We start from the raw sequence: 19,602 nt of genomic DNA on the forward strand, positions 1-19,602 counted from the left end.
TTACAGAATGTCATATAAGCAGAATCATAAATTATGTTAATCTTTGATTTTGACATCTGAGTATTTTTGAAGGTTTTTTGGGCATTCCTTATTGTGTTTTAAAGGCATTAAAGATTAATATTTGCAAAGTAAAGCTGACTTCACTTTCATATAATGCTAATAGCTAAAATAATGCCTACATTCACACAACTCTTCGGACTTTACAGAATTATTTCACACTCATGACACTGTTTCAGCCTCACAATAATCCTGTGAGGTCAATAGGCATCCTTACCCCCATTTTTCAGATGACAAAACTGAGGTTTAGAGAGGTTAAGTAACTTGCTGACATGCATATTGCTAATGATGACAGAACTAGCATTCTTTGTGAATTCACCATGTTGCCTTGTACGAGTGTTACCAGTCAGTCTTTGGTTAATTTGGAAAATGCCGTAATTTTTAATACTAAATGCCTGCTGTGTCTGCCAGACTTAATAAACTAGATAGCATCCCATCTCCTCTTTCCAGACATCCTCTATGTACCATTGTTAAAAATTATGTCTCTGTGGTTGTATGCAAAATGTTTTCATAAGGAGGAGCCTTATTATAAATTCATTCCACTGGTACTGACTTAGAAAAGTTGTGAAAAAATAATCTCAGATGATGGTCCTAGTATCTTTCTTAACATATTGTAGACAAACTCTGATGCTAATTTTATTTAACCTAATTTCATTTAGGGTAAATATGTGTTTGAGTTTTTATAACAATAGGAATATTAAATATTTTTTCTTAAGTTTAGTAGAGAGGCAAAGAGAAAAACAGTATGATCAGTAATATATAATGGCAAAGCTATCACAAGTGTTGAATTCAATTATATTTTAGCATGCAAGCCCCCCCAAAAATCCTTCTCTTATTAGATTTGGGGGGGAGGGAGGAGAAACACAGGTTGTAACAGGAAATTCTTTAAACATAAATCATGTTTTCGGGGCATAACCAGAACAGCAGAGGCAACAATAAAACCTCCCCCAGCAGTCGGGATTATTTTCAGGCCACATTTTAGATTCAGTGCTGCGGAGTCCTAAGCTTGAATTTTTTTATTTGTAGCACAGCTGTCAAATAAAACATTAACTAGAAAATTTGTTCTGTCAAAAAGGGGATATTCTAGTGCTTGTGGTAATATCTGATATTAGTGTGTGGAGAGGTGGACTGGTATTAAAGGAAACAAAAAATAAAGGTTGAGGAACACTTATGAGATTATCAGAAAATAATTTACCAAAAAGAGCAGCAGGTATTTGTATGCTGTGATTTATTTAGGAGGAGTGAACCCCAACCTCGTAGCAATAACAAATATTGCCAAGGAAGGCTGCCAGAACAGGAAAAAGCAAACTTGAAAAACTGTTTTCCAGAGTTAAGCCCCAAGTATGAACTGTGGAGAATGAGGTTCATTTGTATTAAAATAGAAGTCCTTTACTTCACATGTAACTTTGGAAGCGCCGCTCTCTCCTGTAGGCCTTTTCAGATACCCAGTCTAAATGTGTTCTCCCTCCTAATTTTCACTCGTCCTACCTTGTTCTCCTTAAATACTTATCACTATTCCTAATTATACGTGTTCGTGTTCTCTGTTTAATGTCTGTTTGCCACACTAGACAGTAAATCCTTTGAGGACAGGCATCATGTCTTTTTGTTCACTGCTCTACATAATGTAATGCTTGGCACCTAGTAAGTGCTCAGTAAATATTTGCTGATGGAAATAATTGTTATTATTTTGGGGGCAAAAATTAAATCACTAGGAAACTTTGGTTTAAAAAGAAACTATAATGACTGAGTATACATTTTCCTTTCACTGACGTTGGAGAAAGCAAACAATGACTTAACTAATGAGAATTAGCATGGACAGCTGGAAAGTTCCTGCCCCTACATTTAATCCAGCCTTCCCTTTCAGCTTAAATCTTTCCACCTTGTCCTCACGTGCATTGAAAATTAAGTTCCCCAGCGAGTAACTGCGCTTCGTCAGCCTCCTGGTGTGCCCAGAACGCCTGCGTTTCCTTGTTGGCGGCCTCCACTTTCAGTGCCTACTCTATGGTAGTTACTCCAGTCATACTCACCGCTGCAGCCCACTGGGTTGAGGGATCTCACATCTTAAATAAGCCTACCCATAAATAACCTATTGAAATCACTCCTGTAGTGGGTATGCTCTGAGCATTTAGGTACAGGCTAATGCAGAAGTCCCTGGACTTACTCTGTGATCAAAAACATAATCACACTTTGATGTATTCAGTTTTTTGTTTGCTTAGATTTATTTACTTATTTGAAGGGAAGAGTTACAGAGACAGAAGGACACACACACACAGATCTTCCATTCACTAGTTCACACCTCAAATGGCCACAGTGGCCCAGACTGGGCTGGGATAAAGACAGGAGCCAAGGACTTCATCTGGGTCTCCTATGTAGGTGCAGGGGTCCAAGCACTTGGGTCATCTTCCTCTGCTTTCCCAGGAACGTTAGTAGGGATCCGGATGGGAAGTGAAGCAACTGGGACTTGAACCAACAACCATATGGGATGCTGGAGTAGGCAGTGGCTTAACCTGCTATGCCACATCACTGGCCCCTTGTTTCTTTAAGTAGTTAAAATATACTGATTTAACTTCCAGTTTTCAGGTTACTGATAAGTGCCTTCAGTTACCTGCCTGTTACCTTGTCCTATCAGAGGCTTTCAGAAAGTTCATAGAAAATGCGTTTTAATGAAGAACAACACATGCATTTCAAGGATTTTTGCACCAAAATAAATTTTCATCTTTCTATTCCATTTTGTAAAGTAAAGATGAAAATGACAGAAAAAAAATTCCATTCTGCATGAGCTTTTTGAGGTACCTCTCACGTGGAAGGCTTGCCTGTCCCCATGGTTCTTCACGGGGACTGAAATGAAGTGAAAACTATTATGGTTTCACATTTAATTTTCTATTTACATTTTTTTATTCTAAAAAGTCTTGAATTCTTACTACATTCTTTCTTTATATAAGCTGATTTTTAAGTCAAATTTGGTGTCAATTTGAAAGGCTGAAGTTCAGAAGTGAATATTTTGAATATTTATAAATTAAATCACTTGCTTCCACTGAAATCTTTGTTCCTTAGTGGGGAAGGTCAATTTGAGATTGAAATAAATCTGATTTTAAAGTTACTAGGAGTAGGTTTATGGGCAAAGACTGCCACTCATGACTGAAAACATGTATTTCACTTTCCATTTGATTTAGAGAAACATCTTTTCAGTATTTTACTTTGAAATTTGTAGTTTTATAATAAACTTTGGGTTTATTAAAGTAAAGAATTAAAATTTTAATGTAAATATTTTATTTTATTTATCATTACTTTCAAAAGTAAGGGGAGGCATTGTGGCCCAGCAGGTTAAACAGCCACTTAGGATACACATCCCGTATTGGAGTGCCTGGGATCGAGGCCCACCTCTGCTTCTGATGGAGCTTCCTGCTAATGTTCTTGGGAGGCAGCAGATGATAGCCCAGGTGCTTAGGGTTCTTATACCCACAAGGGAGACCCAGGTGGAGTTCCTGGCTCCTAGCTTCTGCCTGGCTCAACCCTGGCTGTTGCAGGGATTAGGGGAGTGAACCAGCAGTTGGAAGATATCTCTCTTTCTGTCACTCTTCCTTTCAAATAAATAATTTTTAAAAAGTTAAATACACTTAGATGCCAATACTTAATTGAGACTTTAAGCTTCTGAATAGTATATCATTTATGCCAAGTTAAACACATAGGCCTTTTAGGCATCTTTTATATGTGTGTGTGTGTGTGTGCGTGTGCGTGTGCGTCTGTGTATAAAAACAGAAGCTTAGGGATCTTTTTTCTTGAACATTTGAATTTTATTTTTATGGCTCCACTGAATTTTATTTTTATGACTCCACTCTGCTTATTCAGAAAAAAAAAAAAAAAAAAAGAAAAGAAAGGGCCATGCTGGATATCAAGGATAGATATTCTGGAGAGTGTTACCTACAAGCCAGCAGGGATGAGATGAAGAGGGTCAAGCTTGTGTGAATTGCGACCACCATCTCTGATTAACCAAAGATTCCAGAGTGTAAGGGCCTCACCTTTTTTCTGACAGCTTTCTGTGAACAACTCTTCTTGTGTTTGAAGCCCCAGATGTAGAGTAGGCTCACCAGTCCCCTCGCCTCTGTCTTCATTCATTACCATTAAACTGCCATAATCTTGATTTCTTCATCGCCCCCAAAGGAATTTCCATGTTGCAGACAATTAAAACAAAGAAAGGATAACCTGGTTCAAATTGCAATCACAACCCCGATTTGATAAAGCAGAAGCTAGCGGAAGCTCCCCGAAGTCACTGAGGTTATCCTTGCCTTAAAAAAAGGACTACCCTAAGGCTTCCCTAATTTAGTGACAGGTTTGTGTTAGTGAAATCTGAATTGTAGAATACTTTCATGGAAAGGTAGCTAAGTTTTCTTTTATTGTATTGTGAAAGGAAAGTGTTAAAATGGTTTCAAATAAGGGTTCTCCTGGGCCTGCTTTAATCAGCAAATATGATTCTTATGATACTTTATTCTTATGACACTTATAAATTAAGTATGGCATGTGGTCCTCCAATATGATGCACTGAAATAGTTTTAACATATGCCTTACAAAAGTGTTATCACTATTAAGTTGATTTTTTGTTGTTGTTTCTGTTAGTTTGTGAACAAAACTTTTAGGTTGGACCAGTTCAAATTATAAAATCGGAATCGTCAGAATCTGAATTAATGTAGTATCATTGTCTTACAAGTATCTGTTCACTAGAAATGTGTTTTTTTTATAATACTAACATTAAAAATTGCTTTGTATTTCAGGAAAATTGATCCAAGTTGTGTTTGGCCATTGGGATGTCGTCACTTGCCTCACTCGTTCTGAGTCATACATTGGGGGAAATTGCTACATTCTCTCAGGGTCACGTGATGCAACCCTTCTGCTGTGGTACTGGAATGGAAAAAGCAGTGGGGTTGGAGATAACCCAGGCAGTAAGTATGACTTATTTTTCAAGCAAACTTTTACAAGTGATATAGAATGATGTTTTGCAGTGAAGTTGCCTTTTCATAATGGTGAGAGTGAAACTGGATTATAAATTATTTATTTCTCAGCTATAGTTTCAGAAAGGTGTAGATGGCCTCATTATTAACATTTTGTGACCAATGACAATTAAAATCTCACTTTTAATACTGTAGGTTATTCTTATGATCTAAAAGTGCTAGTGCATCAGTGCAAATGGCTATCACCAAAGGAAACAGAGGTGTTTTATTCATGAACAATAAGATATAAAAGAGCAATCACAAATTATCTTGTCTATTGAATTCATATTTTCAGAGTAAAATAAAAATTATGATTTCATGGAAACAAACTGGTTTTTATAAAATTATGCTTCATTTCCATATTAAAAGATAAAACAGGTCATAAAAGGCCAATATAGAATATTCAAATTGGCTCTTGGTTTTTCAGATGGGAAATGAAACTGCTCACCAACAGCCTTAAACATCTTTATGAAACTATGTTGGAGGCAGTAAAACAAAAAATGTGTAACCATTTAAAATTGTAATTCACAGAAAGCAAAAAAGGAAGCAGCTACCATTAAAACCAATCACACACAGCTGCAGAAAAGAAATGACTTTAGAAAAACACATTAAGAAGTAGGAAAAAACAATTAAAGGGACCACCTGAAAAATGAGAATTTAATTAAAATGATTATGACAACGCTAAGGAGTTCTTGCAAAAATAGCTTTAGATTTTTACTTCGTAAGGCAAAGCATTTTAACTGCTCTTAAATATTTACAGTTTCTTAATTTAAAGCAAGTCACAGTGTATTCGGTTGAGAAAAGATCATGTCGTTTCTGATGACTCTGCCTGAATACCATGGACCTTACTTCTGCCACTCAGCCCTGAATTATGAAAGAGTCTCAGTACATTTAAGCTCATCATATTTTGACTTCTCAAAGCTATGCTTGAATGTATATTGGTGTGAAAGCAAAAGCTTTATTCAAAAAACTTAAGTCTAGTACAATTTTTTGAAAAATATATATATACAATGTATTTTTCAAAACTAGTTCTTCTTATACTTTGGAGTGATGAGTAAATACAGTTTTTAGTTAATGAACCTATAATATATAATTCTTATTTTTGATCCAAATGGGAATAACTCCCTACACAAATAGAAGATATGATCCAATGGATAATGCAGTCTTCGTGATCAGACCCAATTTGTGTGTGTGTGTGTGTGTGTGTGTGGTGGGAGTGCTTCCATGTGCACTTCACAGATTTATACAGAGACCTCCATTCTGCATACAATTATAAGAAAAGTTGTAAAGATGTAAATTTCAGGGCATGTGTTGTTCATACTCTTTTGAAACTACCTCATGGACTCTGACATTCTGGTTCTTTCTTTCTGGCCTCAGGGTGAGTGAGTACTTTCAATTTCTTTTTTCCTATTTCTATAAACCTGATTACAAGAGATTCACCAGATTATCTCAGGGAAACCTAGATTTGAATAGATAACAAACCTACTGTTTTATTATTTGCCTCAAACTACTTAGGAAGAACTTTTTCTTACCTTAAAATAATGAAAGATGTATAACGGACCTACAACAATACACAGACACACAAAGACAGATATTTTAGGGTTTTGTAAAATCCTTTTGGACTCAGTCATGATCTATATGTTATACTAGTCATTACCAATGTGTACTCTAAGCAGTAGCTGGCAACATATTAGCTCTACTTGTATGTATTTACCATTGCACTTCAGAACTTCACGTATATTTTAAAATTAGAAATTTTCAACTTTCCAGAAGAAAGTATTTTACTTATATATAATGACCTATGTATATATTTGTTTTTATATATTTAAACACCTAATAAATCACACTAGAGATGGTTTTTACATACGTATCCTTTAATAAAACAAATCAAGTAGGATTGACCAAATCCTGGGGTTTGTAGTAAAAACAAGACCTAAGTTACAAGCCATGCTGTGCAGAATGAAAGCAGCAATAGAAAGTGACTTAGGGTATTATCAGAAGCACAGGATTTATTTATTTACTTATTTAAGCAAATAAACCACCACACAAACATCATCTTGTTGGCCTTAAGGTGCATATTATAATGCTGTATTTTTCATAATCACGCCATCTATACCTTCTCATTGTATTATGGTGCACATTAACTCCTAGGAATGCTGGTAAGAAAAACATAAAAGAATAACTCCACAGTACATGTAATACAAATTTTAGAGAATCTTAATGGATCCTGACTAAATTAAATTACCTTTCTCAAAGCGAAGCTCATCCTCCCTGGCCCTGTTTGTTGTAACGTCTGATGTCCCAATTTAATTTTGCTTTAGTTCTGAAGGATGAATCTGGGAGAAAGACAAATAAGCACTTTTCCATATTAGGAGCATTTGCACACATTAGGATAGAAAAATGAAGAAGCTAGTCTAAGCTTTTCAAAAGAAAACACAAAGACACTTTTTTTTTTTTTTAACTGTCTGTAAACTGTTGTAAACATTCACGCAGGCTGCTTCGGGCTTTATAAGCCTCTGGCTCACTGGTGGTTCCACGCTGCAGCGGCTGCAGGCAGGGCTTCTCAGAGGTGGGGTTTCAGATCCTGCCCAGTCCTACATTGTGTCTTTCAGGTGCATTATCAATGGTCCTTAAGAAGTGGCCAGGCTTTCATATACAGATGACTTGGATTTGGCCTATAAATTCACATAACGCCTCAGCTGCAAAATCTTTTTATTTTAGACTTTCTTTCCTGAAAGGAAAATAGGTAAATGAAAAAAAATATATGTTACTGCTTTTTCTGTATTTTCTAGGTCTCACTCAGATATTTAGTTATTTTATTTAAAAAACCATGAGAAAAGGAAGTAATTTTACCTCCTAGGATAAGTCTATTTTACACCATTTTCTCCAAATCTGGTATTAGTGCCATATATAAAGTTGTTAGCTATGTAGCTAATTTTTAATATGTCATCTAGTATTAATATGCACATTGCTTTGGTATAATCAGGCTAGTCTAAACTGGATGAAACCTATAAATAGTATAATTTGGGACTTTTAAAAAGGCACAGGTGTTTTAAGAAACCTGCCTAGCCTGCATGGCCAAAGGCTTATTCTCCTGTGTACCCGAGAGCTTTTCATCTCCGATGCTGTGGTCGTGTGCCAGTTATCTCCTGTGAAATGCAATTTTCTCAATAAGAACAAGAATTAAAATAGGATTCCATTTAGTTGTGGAATGAACGAAGAACATTTGCGCGAGAGCTGTTTTCCTCATGGAGGTGAGGTGGCACCTCTCTGTGCCCCAGTACCCTTTGTGCTTCAGCGTGAACCTTGTCCACCACAGTGCTCTTCCTGGGATGCTCGTTTGCCCTCCAGGATAACGCTGTCCAGACTGCACGTTTCCAAATCTTGCAGAAAATGTTCCCCCATGCATTCAATAGATGATTACGTACTTTAAACTTGGCACGATCTTACTTAGAAAAGCAAGACGGAAGTGTACAAAGTAGCTATTTAAACACCATCTTTATATTAATACATAAACAGATTTTGAAAACTAAACATTTATTTATGTATTTTTAGGTAACTGAGCAATTTTTTTTTTTCAAAGCCGCAGTTGATTAGCCTGAGACGCAAATGGTTGCTGGCTGGCGGGGTGTTGCATAGGTCTGTGTGTGCAGTATTTTAGTAAAGTAGTTTTCCATTCTTGCATTCTGGTTTTGATTTGATTGAAAGGTGGCAGTTTTTTCCTCTCTGCAATCAGACATGCTAATCTATGTCAGCTTTCTCCTTTATGGGAATGGCGTCTATTGAAGAAAAAAAGAAAAAAAAACAAGATTCTGTTCTTTAAGAATATTTCAGCACCGTTAATTAGAAAGAAGGTTTTATTAACCATGAGGCTCGCACTCACAGACCACAGAGCTGTTTTTTAAAGTACTGTATGCCATGGCTGCCCTGCTTTTTCTCTGTCTAAAACTTCATTCTGTTATACTCTCATCAATCACTGGAGTCATTACCGTAAATCCTGCTGTTGTTAATTTTACTAGTATCACCCTAATGAGACATTCCTGCTATAATTAAAAATGAATTCTAACTTTAAGGCATTCTAAATTTTTTTTTAATGAATTTAGAATGATCTTGCGATATGACTATAAATACCACTGATATACACATAGACTACTCATCAAGTCTCTAGGAAGAGTGGTATCATAATACGTCCAGGTGTGAATTATTTACTACTTGGCTCTGTGCACATATGCTAATGCATATGTATATTTCTGTGCACATATTTAGGAATTATGTCCTCTTTTATCATAAAGCCTAATATGTTTTACTGAAGCTACTGATAAATCCATATTCTTTGTCTTGCCAAAATATAGGTGAATGTAATGCAGTCTCACTGCCTGTAAGCAAGTGTCCTAGAGCACCATCTGCTGGATGCATCTGGGGACAAACTGCTGGGAAAAATGAGCACGGGGGCTTATTAAGACAGGTGTACTTTGTTTTTAATTACCTGTGATATATTATTTATGGGTCACAAATGTCAAAATATGTACATTTGTGTTGGACCATATGAGTCTTTCAAAAGAAATCACTTTCTTCCCTTTCTCCCCCCGATCCTAACCTGGCCTCTGAACTTTACAAGAAAGATTTTAAGGAAAATGTTAGCATAATATATGCCTCATCGAACAAAGCACCACAGTTTGTCACGAGACAAACTCTTATCTTCTCGATTGCAGATCTGCATTAGCTCCAGTTGGAGGAAACTGTTTAGTTCATGTTTCATTTTGAATTTGGGTTCCTTGTCTGCACCAAATTCTAAATATGAAAGGAATGCTTACAACAAGCAGCCTTTTTATACCTGGGGTGTGACTCTTGATCGAGTTCTTTGTCAAGAACATGAGTTCTTGTGTGTGTCTCCTCAGGAACTTAGCTCCTGGCCCTATTTTTGAAGCTCACTGCTACACTGAGAACACCCTGTATTTTTCTTTTTCCCCTGCAGAATTCATCAAGTAGGGTTTTGAAGCACTGTGATGCAGTGCTCAAGTTCAGGTGACATTAAAAGTATGTCTATGAAATTCTCCAGAAGGTCCAGGATGTTTAGTGCTCCATGATGTAATGCAGGCCCTCGAGTTCCAGCAAAACAACTCTGTATTTACTGCTTGTAACTAATAGTAGATGTGGTAAAAGGAATTATATTCATATGGCAAATGAATACAACCTTAATGTGCACCATATGCAGAGTGGTGGGGTGATGTGCCAATATATCACATTTATTTACCTTGTTTGGTTGCAGAGAAAAACGACTATACCATCCAGCCCGCAGGCTATAGCCATGTAAATATGAGAACAGAAGAACTGGTGATTTATGCCCTTGAATTGAAACTGAGTATCTTCATATGTAGACTTTAATAGTGCCATACCGAAGAAAGCTGACTAATACCTTATGCTTTGATAGGAAGTTTAATTTCAAACACTTGCTGGAATAAATCTAAGAGGTACAAATTCTCTCCAGACAGAGGATCTCAAAGAAAATTTTGTCGCCTTTGCATTTAATTGCGAGACTGAACAACCCTGAAACTTAGAGTTCTGTGCACCCCCTTCTTTAAGTTCTAAAAGAAGGTAGGATTGTTCTGCTTTCTGTGTAACTCTTCGTGCACGTATGTGCACAAGCATGACCAGTGTTATTACAGAACTACCAAGGATACATTTAATTAGGACTTTCTGGAACAGCGTATTAGGCTGCCTTTCCCACCTCCCAAAAAGTTCGTTTCATTAGAGAAATTGTATGACAGCTTTGTGCATATACACCTCACGTTGTAATTTAGATGTTCCTGAGAATTTATGAAAAAAGAGCCTTTTTTACATGAAATTCAATACTTAAATACCTCTATGATGTCGTTTGGAAAGCAACAATTACCCTATTTTTTCCAGTTACCTCCATTTTCATTGCTAGGCCCACTTATGTGGCTTTACAGCACAGAGGTGTAAAAGTCTTCTAGAAATTTATATTCTGGGTGTTTTAACATAACATTGCCTGCGTGTATCATTGCATTTCATATATCTGCAAATTTCTTAAAGCAATTTTTTATATTCAAGGAGGTTTGGTCAGAATTGAGATTTTGGATTTGAAAAGTTTTTAGGTATGAAAAAATTCCTTAAAATTCTGCCTTCTGTGGCTTAAAGCCACATGACTATTGAGCTTTTTAGCTTTTGTCCTTGTAGCTCGTAACTTTCCACGACTGAGATTTCACTTTATTTCCTTGGCGTGAGCGGGGATAGATGTTTTTAAAGACGTGGAGACTATAGTTTTCAGGAGGCCTTGCTTATATAGTTTGCAAAAGGAATCTTAAAAATGTTATGGAAGATAGAATACAAAAACTTTTAAAGTTTTGGGCATTCAGAGTAGACTAAAAATGATTTCTAATTTTAACATGTATTCATATGTATGATAAGTCCGCGTAATGCAGCACAGTACAGCCGTTAACAAAGATATTATAAATTTGTGTTATGACATGGAGGGATATGCTGTCTGTATTGCTAAGTATAGAAGATCCCAAACGTTACATATGATACCTTGTGTTGATGTTTATGCGTAGATACACTTCATTGTGTATTCATGCATAGAAAAAAGTCTGAAATGATAGCCAAACATATGCTAAGAATGTTTGTGGTTACTGTGATTTGGAAGTGATTTTTCACCTTTTTCTGTGTAACTTTCTAAATTATCTGAATGTTTTATAGTGAGCATGTGTTACTTTAATAATCAGAAGCAATGCAGATATTCTAACTTGGTGGAAAGCATCTAATTATGGTAATATACATTCCCTCTCTGCCCTTGGCCTCTAGGCTGCCAGACATTAGTAGTTGCATAGAACCTACCTGGATTATCAGGAAAGGTTGGGAAGTCCAAGTCAAGAAGGGAGCAGAGAAACCAAAGTGCAGTTTCTAGATATTAAAGTGTATTTTCTTCTTGATAAGAAACAAAAATAATGAAAACTGTTTCTCACTGACATTTATGCAGACAGGCCCAGATATTATTATTTAACAGAAAGGAATGTTAATAACAGAGGGTGGAAAAAGCAACATTCTGCTGCTCCTACTCGGTGACACTGTCAGTGCCCACTACGTGCCTGGCACCGTCCTAAGCACTTGACATACTCACTCACTAATCCTTATAGCTGCCCTGGGAAGCAGATGCTGTTATTATCCTTGTCTTATAGATGGGCACACAGAAGTTTTAAATATGCCCCTACTTTCTGCCATGGGCCTTGAAGCTCCTAGCTTACTACAACCAGGGGAATATGTTCAAGGGAGCTCACATAGCAAGTGTTGGCACCTGGACTCAAATTCAAGCACTCAAAGCCAGAGGTTCCTTTCTTCACTACCAAAGTTAGGCTTTTTATTTTTTTTAACTGGATTTAATTGGACTATCAGCCATGGAGAATTTGATAAAATCCTCTCACTGAAGCATTCTTAATGTGTCCAAAGGACATAAAAGGATAATTTTGTTATACCAGGTTCTTTTGACAGCATATGTCATTATAGGATTTTTATATTTAAAAAGTATTATGACACATTTAAGGGATATACTTTAAGTATACAGACCCAGGCCGGTGCTGCGGCTCACTAGGCTAATCCTCCGCCTGCGGTGCTGGTACCCTGGGTTCTAGTCCTGGTTGGGGCGCCGGATTCTGTCCCGGTTGCTCCTCTTCCAGTCCAGCTCTCTGCTGTGGCCCAGGAAGGCAGTGGAGGATGGCCCAAGTCCTTGGGCCCTGCACCTGCATGGGAGACCAGGAGGAAGCACCTGGCTCCTGGCTTTGGTTTGGTGCAGTGTGCCAGCCGTAGCGGCCATTTAGGGGGTGAACCAATGGAAGGAAGACCTTTCTCTCTCTCTCTCTCTCTCTTTCTCTCTCACTCTGCCTGTATATATATATATATATATATATATATATACACACACACACACACACAAACCCATTTTCCAGTGCAGCCTGAAAGAGTGGTTCCAGTGTCATTGACATTTATATAAGTGAGAGAAAGAAATGTTATGAACTAAAAACTTAACGATTGATTTTTCTTCCAAATTACCGTGTTTTGCCATACTAATTCTGGTGCATTGGTTAAGTTGCCACTCACATGACCCATATTAGAGAGCTTGGTTCAAGCCCTGGCCACTCTACTTCCCATCCAGCTTCCTGCTAAAGCACTCCCCAAGAGGCTGTGGATGATGGCTCAAGTACTTAGCTCCCCGCCATCCACATGGGAGACCTGGAATGAGTCCCTGGCTCCTGGCTTCAGCTTGGCCCAGCCCTGGATGTTGCTAAGTTTTTGGGGGAGTGAACTAATAGATGCAAGATCTGTCTCTTGTCTCTCTGCCTTTCAAATAAAATGATAACAAATAAATAAAATTTTTAAAAAAAGTCATTCTAATGTTTACAGGAAGAGGCTACCAAAATTCACTCTCTGATAGCTGTCTTACTCTAAGTGCTGCTCTAGATTATTGTTAACATTTTTTCACCAAAGAGACCATGACAAATGGGGGGAAGCGGAGATGGTTGGTGGGATGGAATGAGTAGAAAAATTTCAAATAGTTTTCTCTTTCCATAATTAAAATGTAGTATAATTCTATTGAAAAAATTAGAAAGTTAATGGAGAAGGTTTAACGTTTAACAGCTCACCTCATTTCCGCTTCAACAAAGCCATTTCCCTTCTTGATTTACCATTATGGTGAGCCACATGAGAAAGCTTAGTCTTCGGTTTTCACATGAATGTTTTGTAGTAATCAACTGTAATTAAAGTAGAACAAAAGGCATGTGCAAAATAGCAGTATCCATCTTAAGGGAATGACTGGCATAGGTAATATTTAGATTTCTAATTTTCTACTGACTTGTCACTTGCTAGCAATATATTTAGGCTTTTTTTTTAAATTTCTGTATACTTAATAATTTAAATTCATGTTCTTATAACCTTTTTTTCAAAATGAACTCCGTATTGATTTTTTTGTAAATGAAGCTAGGTTTCATGTTTTGCTTTAGCTTTCTAAAAGGGCAGATGGCACTAGATTTTACTAACGTGGAAAATTATATTGGCTATCTGTAAGGATTTTATTCATATTAAATATCGATTTGCAAACAATCAATTGTAAAAAGTAGTTTGGACTTCAGTACAGTACAAATCATTGTCAATTTCCAAAGTGCATCACACATACTACACAGGCAGTAAACGAAGGAGTGAAGGAAGGAATGAGTGAGCAAGCAGGAAATGATAAATGTCCTGGCCCAGGAGTCAGCTAACTAAACACAAGTGCGAAGAAATAATTTTATCTTTACAAAACTATGAATTGGAAAATATTGAACCCCACTTCATTTTTGTAATAGATGGTCTTTAAAAATGGTGAATGATTAAGGAGATTCATTCTACTAATAACGACATATTTAAACTACTCCTGAGAATTTTATCGCATGTTTTAAAGTGATTTAATTATCAAAGGACTGAGGAGATGATGCCAAAAAATACCAAAAACTTCATTCATTTCTTAAAAAGTAACTAAAAGTTTTCCAGAAATACATGTCAGGGCTATCTTTACCTGGATTAGGACCCCCCCCCCCCCCGCCGCCTTAATGGAGACGGACCTTATGAACTGTTTTTCTCCTGGGATATTTATAAGCAGGATACTAGAGAAACTACTATTTCCTCTTCTCTTCTTTCACGTATAATTTTTAAGTGGTTCAGGATCCATTTGATGCAGAAATATGTCTATTTTATGCTGTGTGACCAAAGGAACACATTTAATAAAAACATTGGGTATTCTGCCCAATGGTGTTAAAATGTTTCACTTAATATTTTAAAACTCGGGGCCATTATAAACAGTAACTGGATAATAAGGGAGACTGTGTGCTCTTTCAGTGCAAGCGGGGTTGTTACAACAGCCTAAGTCAGTACTGATACTCAGTACTGTGTACTGAGAAAAGCACATGTGGAAAAGCCCTTGCGGTGTGGCAGCCGCGGCAGGCTTTGGGCTGCCCTTAATCTCATTTAACTTGTTCATCTTCCTTTAAGGCCATCCATGAAGATGCTCTGGGGATCCCTTTCAGCCTTAGCTTAGGCTCCGCATCAGTAGTCATAAACCTGCTCTCTGGACAAAGACAGCCTTCCCTTTGAAGTAACTGCTGAAGCTGTTCAAAGCAGGCCTAGGAGTCTGTCCCCTTTTTATTTTCCTGCAAGCAGGGTTTGAAGTGTTGCCCCTTAAACTAGCAGCAAGATAAGTGTTTTCTCTCAGCATTTGGAAAGCCACGACGATTTTTCAAGCAGGGAGACTTTGAAAGGTTCTTAAGGGAATCTGCTCTGCCGTATCATATCACAGACTGTTATCAAAAGAATTAACCTGGTATTTTCTCAGAATGCGCCGCCCCCCCGCCCCCGCCCTGTCATTTGGCTTAGGGACTTCAGTGAGAGAGCCGTGATAGCTTTGCAGTCTGAGAAGCGAACGTGGCCAGAATCACCTTTCTCGAGGTAGTAGTTTCCCCCTAGGCCGACAAGGCGCAGGGAGAGCCGAGGGGCAGCGGATGCCCGCGCCGTCATGTGGCGTCGGCTGTGAGCCACGGTGCTGTATAGCAGTGAGCTACAGAGAAACAGAGCTGGGCCCTGGGAACCCACGGAGAACTTGCGCTCTGCCGCTGATTCTCTCCACTCCACGCCGGGGAATTCCATTCCAAGGAGCTTCGGATGGTGTCCACTGCACTTAACCTAGACTTGCTTGATTTACATCCCATATCGTATGGGTGTGTTTGCTGTAGTGAAATGGTAATATTCAGAGCTCTGTGGCTTATTGGAACTTATCAACAGGTATTTATGTTCTCTAATGAGAAAATGTAAGGAATGCTCTATCCGCGGAGCAGATAATACCGCGAGCACAAAGTTCAGGCCTCAAACAGGACTGGATACAGCTTTTCTTAAAGGAAATAATCTTTTACATTGTTGCATGTGGGTTTTTAGAGGCTATTAATGTACATTTCCTATAGATGAGTAAGCTTAACTAGCACAGTCTTTTTACTGGAAATCCACTGAGTGATTGTGAAACCAGTTACCTGAGAAGAACCTAATGATCCTAAGTCTGTCCTTATGCTTTTAATTTGTTGTTTCTCTCCCTCTCCCTCTCGTTCTTTTCTGTATTTCCTGAACTGTCTAACCTGCTTCCTGGATTAGGAAACATTTTGCCAAACCTTGAAGTCCTTGCATGGAACAGTTCCTTATTTAGAGATCAGGCCCTTGGAAAAGAAAAACCCTTTTCAGTTTCAAAATTACCCTGTTACATGCATGCATCTTCTGATTTCTGGAGTGAAAAACCATTGATAGAGTTTGGATTCTTGGATACTAAATTTTGTAAGAAAATTTACTTAGAAAACCCTTAGTTACAAGTTTACATGAAACAATGCTTATCTGTGAGGATGCTTCAAAAAGTTCTTGGAAAAGTGGAATTAAAAGAAAAGTTTACTATGGTGCAAAGACATTTTGAAATCCACACATAGTTTCTTCGTAATACACATTTGCATGACCTTTTTGAAGCCCGCTTTTCTGGGGTTCATCATAGGCCTCCTAAAACTCCATAGCCATGGAAAGCTCTCAACATTTCAACTTCGATGCTCAGGAAAGAAATGTACTGGACGGCAGTCTCCCTTCCTCTACCATGCTCCTGAGAAAACGGTCTTAGATCTAGGGAAGTCAGACTGACATGCGTCACGTTGATGCCCACTGGGTCCGCCAGTACCCACCTGCCTTTTGTTTACCTTGGCTTACGCATAAATTGCTTTCATTCGCTGTCAGCTTCCCTTCAACCCCTCACTTAGCAGAGGAATTCCAAGACCATCCAATTTGAAGTGAAATCTCACTCCCTGTAAAAACGGTAATTTAGGAAAACAAAACAAAAAAAGGAACAGTCACACCAAAAATGTATTCTTTGATCTTAATGATTTTAATTGTTGATTTTTTAAAAGTTGCCTAAAGAAAGGTATAAGAAGGCAGTAATTTCAAAAATAACATTGTGTGGTATTTCTGTGGAATGTAGTAGACCTTCTTGGGAAAGGGGGAAATCCTGAATCAGGACTTGAGTATTGCTTACTTTTTAGAGTATAACATGTTTATTTCTAAATTTGATGGCAAGAATTATCTTTAACAAAAAGTTAAGCAGTTCATATTGGCTCACTTGATTTGCTTCTTTTAAAATCTCCCAAATTTGTGGACTTTTTAAGAAAAAAATATGTTCCTGTGACAAATTCTTTCTGGTTTGGGAAATGTCAAGAAAACTTTCTAATTAAGGTGGGTTTGCCTCTCCAAACAAATTTTAAATGTGGCATCAAATAAAACCAAACCAGTTGTTCCATGTATTTCCTTATCTTTATTTCATGTAGTATGTAGGATGGTTCCCCCTTCTAGCTGCCTGCAGCCCAGCGCGTGTGGGGCACAGTTTGATACGAGGGCCCTTTGACCAAGTCTTCTCCTTAAGTACCTGTAGTCACCGAGCCTCGTGGGGACACAGCACTGCAACTACGCGCTGCAGTGCCAGACCTGGAAAGGTGGGACTGGAGGCACAGAAAGCACACTGCTGCCTTCTTGATCCTGGATCTCCGTGCATTCAGTGAAACCTGTTTTTCTCCCCTGCCACCCAGAAAAACAAGCATTTACATATATTTTGCACAAAATTTCAGAGAACGCATTGGCCTATTGTAAAAGAACCCTACTGTGGAGGCTAGATTAGTCTTTAAAAAAAGAAAAAAGAAAAAGATTTATTTATTTGAAAAGCAGAATTACAGAGAGAGAGAGAGACAGACAGACGGACAGAGATCTTCCATCCACCGGTTCATTCCCCAAATGGCCACAATAGCCGGAGCTGGGTCAGTTCGAAGTCAGGAGCCTGGAGCTTCTTCCAGGTCTCCCATGCAGCTTCAGGGACCTAAGGACTTGGGCCATCTTCTACTGCTTTCCCAGGCCATAGCAGAGAGCTGGATGGGAAGTGGAGAAGCCGGGACTCAAACAAGCACCCATATAGGATGCCGGCACTGCAGGCAGCGGCTTTATCTGCTCCACCACAGCATTGGCCCCTAGATTAGCCTTTTTAACAGCAACATTGCCTTTCTAAGGACAGTGAGTTTCCAATGGGCTCTCCCTGAGCTACCAGAGTTTCTTCCTTACCGTGGGTGGGCTCCAAGCACAGCCAAGTGTCCAGGTTTAGGGTAACAAGTTACTCTTTTTTTTAATATTTATTTATTTTTCACTTGAGAGTCAGAATTACACAGAGAGAGGAGAGGCAGAGAGAGAGTCTTCCTTCTGATGGTTCACTCCCCATTTGGCCACAAAGGCCAGAACTGTGCCGATCTGAAGCCAGGAGCCAGGGGCCTCCTCCAGGTCTCCCATGTAGGTGCAGGGGCCAAGGACTTGGGCCATCCTCCACTGCTATCCCAGGCCACAGCAGAGAGCTGGACCGGAAGTGGAGCAGCTGGGACTAGAACTGGTGCCCGTATGGGATACCAGCCCTTCAGGCCAGGGCGTTAACCCGCTGCGCCACAGTGCCAGCCCAAGTTGCTCTTTTCCACAGAGTTCTAAAGCTGGTACTAGTGACCTACCTTCTGGGCACATTGGCCCCTTTTGAATTACACAGTATCAGTTATCAACCACACTATAAAACCAGTTGTAATCAGGGAAATCGAGGAGTGCTGATAGAATCCTGCTCTCTAGTTCTGTTTAGAAAGCTTTTTTGTCTTTGTCCTTAGAGACTACAGGGGTGGAGGGCTAGTTTAGTCTTAGAGTCCAGTTTTCCTATGGCTTGGCACCGATCAAGCTCATTGTTATTTCAGTTCCCTATGCAGGGCCGCTCACGGTGTACATTCCCCGTCAGCCCACCACAGTTTTGTCTTTAGTTTGAGACAGAGATGGAGGCTGACTTGTTCTTTCTCTTATGGAGATGTTTTGAAATATCTCCCACGTTCTGGACACTCCCATGATCTGCACCCCCGACTCTATCCCCTTGCCCTAATGTCCATTCACTACCAGTAGAATTGCATGTAAGGGTATGGTGTTTTCCTCTGTTCTTTAAGTGAACCATTGAAAAATATACTCTGAGACTTACATATCAGGAAAATACATAAGTTCAGTAAAAAAATAGAAGGTATTTAAGAGAGGGCTGCTTGGAGATGCCATGAGCTGAGACTGTTTTCACTGTACCACAGAAGAGAAAGAGAAGAGGAAGCTTTTCTTTGAAATGTAAATTAAGCCCAAGTTCCTACTTTTATAATCATCAATCCATAAATCATCTCATCACAGGGCTGATTTTATGTTTGGAATCATCTGAGGCATTTCAGAATGCACATTTTATCATATGTAACCCTGAATTTTCAACCATTGTTTTCATTCATCAAATACTTAAAATCTAGCCATGTATAGTCCTCAACTTCAAAATATGAGTACATAATTTGGATCTTGTCATAAAATAGGAATTTGAAAGTGTTTATTTATTTGAAAGGAGAGAGAGACATGGAGATCTCCCATCCACTGTTCACTTCCTAAATGCCCATAACAGCCATGACTGGGC

The 19,602-nt window shown here is 38.5% G+C and overlaps 1 protein-coding gene across 6 annotated transcripts in view; it reads left to right on the plus strand.

Moving 5' to 3' along the window:
• LRBA (LPS responsive beige-like anchor protein) overlaps window positions 1-19,602 on the plus strand; it is a 747,733-nt gene that overhangs the window by 708,358 nt on the left and 19,773 nt on the right. For all 6 annotated transcript variants that reach the window (XM_051819347.2, XM_051819345.2, XM_051819348.2 and 3 more), the window contains exon 53: window positions 4,827-4,994. In XM_051819347.2, coding sequence (XP_051675307.2) covers window positions 4,827-4,994 — 168 coding nt within the window. The remainder of the gene's footprint in view (window positions 1-4,826; window positions 4,995-19,602) is intronic.

This window comes from Oryctolagus cuniculus, chromosome 8 (genome assembly GCF_964237555.1).
Source record: "Oryctolagus cuniculus chromosome 8, mOryCun1.1, whole genome shotgun sequence".
Classification (NCBI taxonomy): Eukaryota; Metazoa; Chordata; class Mammalia; order Lagomorpha; family Leporidae; genus Oryctolagus; species Oryctolagus cuniculus.